We start from the raw sequence: 7470 nt of genomic DNA, 5'->3' as shown, positions 1-7470 counted from the left end.
TAAAAAGAAGATAGGGTGGAGGCACTGAGGCAGGAGGGAAATAAAGATAAAATTTGGTCAAACATAACATATACTCCCTCTGTCTCTAATTATTTCAGTTTATTAAGTTTTGATTCATTGAAATTGATGAGAGAGAAAAGTAGTGGGACCTAAAACAATTTTGTGCAAATAAAGTAGTGGTCCATATATGCATTAATTGTATGAAGCAATTTTTAAGTAATGACATAAAAAAAAATTAGGACAAACAAAAAGGAACAGAGGGAGTATCATTACCCATAAAATTATTTTCTTTTCATTCTATCTCAAGTATAAAAAATCTACAATCAAAAGACCAACCTAAATGGAAAATGAAAATCTCCTTGCCACAAATTTAAAACAAAACCTTGGCTCAAAAAATAACCCTAGTTTTTCAAAAATGTTATCCCTAAAACAATCTTGCAGTAGAATTTATTAAGAACAACCCCTTATTTATATACCCCAGTACCCCACTGTTGTTGCATCTCAAACACTTCCCCCTCAAAATCTCACACTAATTTCATTTGGGCGGGAGAAGAAAAAAACTCTTTCATCTTCCTCTTCCAAATTCCGCCATCTTTCTCTCTCTTCAACCTTCACTTTCTCTCTCCTACAACAATGGCGGACAACAACAACAACAACAACCATGGAGGTAACCCGGAGTCGGGGGAATCTGAAGAAGATTCTTCATCACCGCTAAGTAAGCTTCGTCGTCGTTGGGAGCTCGCGTCTGTCCTTAATTTTTTCAGCGTAAGATCTCGCTTTCTTTGCGTTTTTAGTTTTGATTGTTTTTTTGTTTTTTGATTTTGATTCTTTTTTGGAATGGAAGGTTTTTGAGCCGTTGATTGGTAAGGAATCGAAAATGTCAGCGGAAGAGATTGAAGATGCTTTGATTAATCCGAATTCTTCACTTACTAAGCTTCATATCGCGCTTCTTAAGGTATAAATTTTGTTTCTGCTTCTTAAATCTCTTACATTTAGCTGAAAATTTAAGCAATTTCTGAAAGTATTTTGTCTGATTTTTTGGGGTTATTTTAGGGTCTACTTGGGTAGTTTATGTTTGCTGCGTGTACGTTTGTGTGTGTGTGAGTGCCGGCGGGCGGGTGTGCCGCGTTGATTTTACTTGGAGTAATTGTTATATGAACGTCTGTTTGTTGAAATTTAATGGTAGATTCTGAATGTCTTGGAAAGAATTTTTAGATAAGAATGATCAGAATGTATGCCAGTGCTTTAATCAATGTCATTCTGTCCTGTTCTTGGTCTGTGAATCTTCGATTTCGCATTTCTTTGTAAAATTGTTATATTTGTTTTGTCTTTGATGGAAGTTAAAATATGAATATAGATGTTTGAAAAATTACATTGTTTTCTTTGTATAACTGTTATATTTGTTTTGTCTTTGATGGAAGTTAAAATATGAATATAGATGTTTGAAAAATTACATTATTACTTGGCAGATGATCAAGTGAAGGGTTTTTTAGTAGTTGTAATTACTTGTATATGCTTATTTAGACATTGATGATGCACCTTTTGCGCAGCTTTGTATGTGACATGTACTATTGTGATAGCAAATACAGTTTAATTATTCTAGATGTCCTTTCTTAGGGCCCTTTATGAATAAGGTTCCCGGTAAGAGAAAGAAAAAGGGAATATGCAGTATATGTTACTCTATGTGAAGTAGAGTTTGTGTAATATTCCAAAGTTAAACAGCAGCTAAAGCTCAGAACTTCCGCGACAGTTATGTGTTTTGTAGAGTTAAATAACATAGCTTATGGTTATTGCATGTGAAAATAAAACTGTTTTTGTCCAAATGGTTTTGAAATGTAATATCTGATCCGAATTTGTAACGCACTTTCAGTTTTATTGAAAGGAATGTGGCTGCTTATCATCCCCCACTCTGTACATTTGGGTTGATCAACTAGAATTATTTTGTAGCTAAAGTTTAATGTTTAATGTAGAATATATTGCTCATTTGTAGCTAAAGTGATTTTGTTAATTTAGTATATATATAAGGTTCAATACTTTGATTAACTATGTAGGATACCAAGCAACTGTATAACTGATCAAGAACTTTGCTTTTTGTAATTTGATAAGACTGGCTGTGATCTTGAAGTGTCATGTACAGTACCATATTAAAAATATTGTTGTGCAACTGATTCTCCAAACAATTGTCATGATTTTTGTTCATAACATTTCTGTAATATTTTACAGGGGATACGACCTGTTAACAAAAAGTTGTCTGAACCTGATTACTGGGTGAAAAGTCTTTGTTTAAAGCTAGCTGAATGGTGGCCCTGGGTAGGTTTTCATAAGCCTGCACAGCTTTACTTTTGTTTTGACGTGGTTGATGAACTTAATTAAATCTTCTTTGTCTTTCTGGTTCCCTTGGGTAGGTTGCTGAAGGCAAAGTTCCTCTGGTTCCAGCAAAAGGGTATCATTGTTTGTTTCTTCACTTTGACTCTTTCATTGATCAATTTGTTTTGAGAAAGTTTGGCTGCTAAGGTGCTAGATTTTATTGCGCAGAGAAGAAGTATCCAGATACAAGGAGCTTGATCCAACTATACGGTTGCTGATGTTAAAGGCATTGTGTGAAATCCGAGCATTGGTAATTGTTTTTACCTTCCGATTTATTTGAAATTTTTATTGTGTGTGATATTCCATGATTAAAACATAGTTGCTCAATTAATTATTGCAGTGCTAGTTGATCTCCATTTTTCTTTCTGTGTTTTTTCGGTATCAATGAGTCTGTCTTTTAACTTAAATTTTGTTCAGAGTAATGAATGAATTTTGTTGCTTGTTGAATATGTCTCAGAGTCTCAGACTAAGACTTTTTTTATGTATTGAAGCCACTAAATTTTGGTGTTTACTTTCCTTATAGCAAGATGATCTGGTTTCTTATATCAATGATGCACTCAAGGAAGGGGCTCAAATATCTCAATTTCGTAAAGATAAGATTGGTCAAGATAGAAATGGGGTTTCTTACTGGTAATTAATTTTCTGTCTGTTAACAGTAAAGCAATTCTAAGCAGTATGTTGGGTTTGATAATTCTATTTTTGTTTTTCTTTGCTCATAGGTATGATGGGGATCCAGTTATTGGTCATAGACTGTACATGGAAATAGACAATGGCATGTTGAAGCAGAAGCATAGGGGCAAAAACTGTCTAGATCTGAAAGAAACCAACTCAGAGTGGGAGATTCTTGCTACCAATCTTGATGAATTTCGTAAAGTCTCTGTGCGTATGATTGGAAGCTAATGATTGTGCTTGTCTTTACAATAAGTCATGCCAGCTGCACTCTGAACGATAATGGACTTTTATCTTCCTAATTTTGCAGGAGAGATTTTCTTCTTGCCAAGTTGGAGTTGAGGCAGCAGTGCATGAGACTATTGAAACAGAAGTTATTCCTGTACTTGAAAAATTGCAGAAGGTAAGGAAGTTGCTTTCGCATTCCATATCTTTTTTATTCAACTAGTGATCAGAACTTTTTCTTAGTTTGCAGATGTTAACATATTTATTGTTTCATTTGTAGAAAAAAGAGAGGGATTTGAAGCGACGTCAGAGAGAGGAAGCTTATATGAGTGGTTGTCACTCCTATGCTGCTGGAGTTACCCGTTCTTGTCGCTCACGCAGACCTGTGAAGTATACATTTGGTATGCTGTGAAAACTCCTCTGCTGGAACTGTCATTAAGATGTGAATGTTATGCTGACAACTGGCATTAAAGTTGGTTACTAACACTGATATAATGTCATGGTTAATGTAATAGATCTTGCCATTCCGTCATCATTATAGGTCTGAGTATGGAAATCAATAAATTTCCTTTCTGTCAATCTCTCTCTTCATATTTGCCCTTTGTTTGGTTAATGGAAGTTGGCAAAGTAGTAAAGTACTATTACAGTCAAGACATTCTCTCATTGCTGTCATTATTCTCATCTCTGCTTCCTATTCATTGTCTTAAAGTGTTAGGTTTCACTGCTTAGAAATTTGGGATGGTGCTTAAGAAGTTATGCTACGTCATTCAATCTTAAGCAAATACATGTATTTTGTAATTGACCAAACAGCTCCTCCACTTCTTTTACTTTCCTTTAATCAAATGTTTAATGTCCATTTCAATATTTTCTCTGATTTACATTAAGGTCAATAATTTATGAAGAGAAAGCTAAAGCTGCATGTCCTGAGAGATTGTAACCTTAAAATAGTGTCCAGTTCATAGCATCATTTTTTCAGGGTATTTTCTAGTGTTGTGATGAGTAGTCTTTTACGTAAATTAGCAAAGTCTAACCTGTAGACTGCTCTCTCTCTCTCCCTTTTTTTTATAAAGATTATATGTAATAGATGTATTAGGTGAATGTAATTTTGTTTGTCTACTTGAAGATTGCCATTTCAAAAGTGCTAGGTTTCTTACTGATTGTCTTTATAATTGTGAGTACTTCCTTTGTTACTGCTGGTGCTCTGTTCCTGCTAGTCTGACTCCATATGTGTGTTTGTTAACTCACCTTTGTCTTGTGGCTGGTTTTTTTTTTTTTTTTTTTTTTTTTTTTTTTTTTTTTTTTTTTTTTTTGTGTGTGTGTGTGTCAAATCAAGATGTATTAATATGTTTCTTGTGTTGATTTGTATGTAGATGATTTCGACCGGACAATTGAAGAGGCTATAAAAGAGACAAGGTAGGCTTTTTTGTTTGTTTGTTTGTTATTTTGATCAACAAAAATTAAAAATATCAGGTGGATGCTTGGTAAGTTATTCTGGTTGTCCTTTGGTATGCTGAGGACTCTCTTGATGTGGGCAATTGAGCATTACGATAATTCCTTTAGCATCAGTATGTAATTCTGATCTCGTCTTAAATAGAGGAAAAGAAAAATTGCATAGACAAAAGGATGTATATGCACCTGAGCTGTGCTACATTCCTTTGCATGCATGTTTGGGTTTGTCTATTTCATTTGCATTTTCAATTAATTTTTGATGCTTTACAATTTGTTTATTGATTAGTGCTACATTTCTTTATATCTTTTGTTTAAATGTTATTTTTTGATAATAATGAATGAGCGAAACACATCTCTTTAAATTGATTCATCTAATAATGAGAAGGGTAGTGGTGGCTACTAGTATATGTACTGGTGCTGCCTCTTTTGGCTATTGCTTTTTCTTTGTAATCATTATCTTTGTGTAAAAACTACTGATTTTCAACTGTATTATTACTAGTATTAATTAATAATTATAATTGACATTTGCATGGCTATGTTTTGAGTATTAATGAACATTATAACATACAAGTGTTAGGCAATCCTGTCACTTATCACCTGGGGTCTTGGGTATTATTTTTGTCCTACTTAATCTTTCCCCATGAAGTTTTTGTATATGAATACATGTTAGTATGTAATGATTTTCCTTTGGTGATTTGGTCTTTTAATTAATGTGATCAGCTGGCTGCACTCTCTGCCTAGTGCTTATTCTCTATATTTTCTGTTTAGGAAAGGGAAAGTTAGAAAGGTGGAAAGGAATGACACCAAGCATCCCAAACATGGGAAAAGTGGTGATGATTCTGGTGGAGATTTGCAGAATAATGCTCATGATGGATCTCCAGCTTCCACTTCCAAGGACAAGCAAATCGACCAACAGGATGATGGGGATTCCAATGGTGAGGAAATTGACCAATTGAGTAAAGGTAGTGACATTGATGAGGAAGATGACCAACAGGGTGAAGGCAGTGAAAATGACGAGGACTATAACGAACAGGGTGAAGGCAGTGAAAATGATGATGAGGATAACCAACAGGGTGAAGGCAGTGAAAATGACGAGGAGGATAACCAACAGGGTGAAGGCAGTGAAAATGACGAGGAGGATGACCTTCAGAGTGAAGGCAGTGACAAGGGCAAGGATATAAATTGTACTGACATTGCTGGCAAAAGTGATAATGAGGTAGTTAATGATAGTGAAAGTGATTCAAGTGATTTTGAGCATGAAAATGTCAAGCAGGATGGAGCAAAGCATGATAAAGTTCTTTCGCAAGGACATAAAGACAATGTTGCTACTGGCTTGAAGATGAAAAAGAATTCAGATCGTACTTCTCGTCAGAATCTTCATGAAGGCAGGAATCCAGAAGCCAAGAATCGATATAGGCAGAGGCCTACACTAAACAGTGCCTTAAATTCTTTTGTTGTCCCTGATTCAGAAGATGAAAGCTCTCCTGAGAATTCGAGTGGAGATGCATCAAGTGAGGAAGATCCATCTGAGGTTGCTGATTCTGAGGATGAAATTAGCAGCTGAAAACTATGCTGATACACAGAAATAGCTCATTTCTCTGGGTTTTGTATTGAAGAGAAATGTAGATTAAATATGCTTGTAGAGTTGGCATAGGTAAGTTTTTGGCCTTTTGTTAATATATCTAATCTCTAGAAACTGTCTGTATCCACCAGTGTGGCCTCTGACTGGCGCGACCATAAGTGGATTCTGGAGCATGTTCGGCTACTCTAAAATGCTACTGGCTTAAGTAACGTGCTAAGTCGATACATGGCTTCATTTTGGTACTCATGGTGGTGTGTATATATCAAGTACATGTATTCATATTGAACTTTTGAGAAGTACACTTTTGATGTAACTGCAGAAAAGCAACTGGTTAGGAATCTTATATAAGAAGTTCATTATCCTTCTGAATTGCAAGTATTTAATCTACTCCAATAATGGAATATGTTTCAATTATCAATAGTCAAGTCATATCACGAAAATATGATCACATTTTCCTTCAATTGGACAGCTTAGACCTTGTTTAGTTCACCTTATTTTTACTTATTTCAGAAAAAATAAGTTCAGCTTTGAAAAAATAAATTAGATCAGATCATCATTTTATGTGTAGTTTTTTTATTGCTTAATATCTTTAATTTCGTAATGAAATTTTTTTTTTGAAAATCACATATTAATAAAATGCATATTATTACGAATCTAACAAGACCTCACTTGATATATTTTTTCGGTATAGATTACTGTATATTTAAGGTCAAAGTTTAGTCAGATTAGACAAGATCAAGTCAGATCAGATACGTTCAGATAAGCAAATATAAGGCGAACTGAACAGGGCCTTATTATAGACTGAATCATTCAAGTTTAGATAGTTATCTTTAAATTGCATCGTAGGGTATGAATTCTTTCTAAGGTGTGTAAAGAGATAAGAGATCGGATTCATGTGTCGAGGAGAGCTATTATGAAAATTATTGGTAAAATAAGGTTATGTTGCAATAATTTTGTTACTTCCTACAAAGGAATGCTTATGCAATTAAAGAACGTAGAAAGAAATAATTTTGTTTAAAATAGAATTGACCACGATAAAATTTATGTAAAAATGAGCTACTTTAATTTACCAAGTCTTATGAACAAAGTCAGGATTTATCTTACCATACTCTGTAATAAATTGATGAATTTATTTTCTTTGTGCATTTGGTGAAATAAAAGATTTTACTTGATCGTAG

At 34.2% G+C, this 7470-nt stretch overlaps 1 protein-coding gene across 1 annotated transcript; it reads left to right on the top strand.

The window, feature by feature from the left end:
* The first annotated feature begins 523 nt into the window (after positions 1 to 523).
* Positions 524 to 6620, top strand: LOC145555606 (DDT domain-containing protein DDR4-like). Its single transcript, XM_081617345.1, has 11 exons — positions 524 to 765; positions 845 to 955; positions 2224 to 2310; positions 2406 to 2443; positions 2536 to 2617; positions 2891 to 2997; positions 3087 to 3246; positions 3347 to 3439; positions 3542 to 3662; positions 4632 to 4674; positions 5479 to 6620. Exons 1-11 carry the CDS (start codon positions 634 to 636, stop codon positions 6272 to 6274), a joined length of 1770 nt encoding a protein of 589 aa, XP_081473471.1. The 5' UTR covers positions 524 to 633; the 3' UTR covers positions 6275 to 6620.
* The last annotated feature ends 850 nt before the right edge of the window (positions 6621 to 7470 follow it).

The sequence above is a fragment of the Chenopodium album genome, chromosome 8, assembly GCF_948465745.1.
Source record: "Chenopodium album chromosome 8, dcCheAlbu1.1, whole genome shotgun sequence".
Taxonomy (NCBI): domain Eukaryota; kingdom Viridiplantae; phylum Streptophyta; class Magnoliopsida; order Caryophyllales; family Amaranthaceae; genus Chenopodium; species Chenopodium album.
This window is presented reverse-complemented; position numbering and strand designations above follow the sequence as displayed.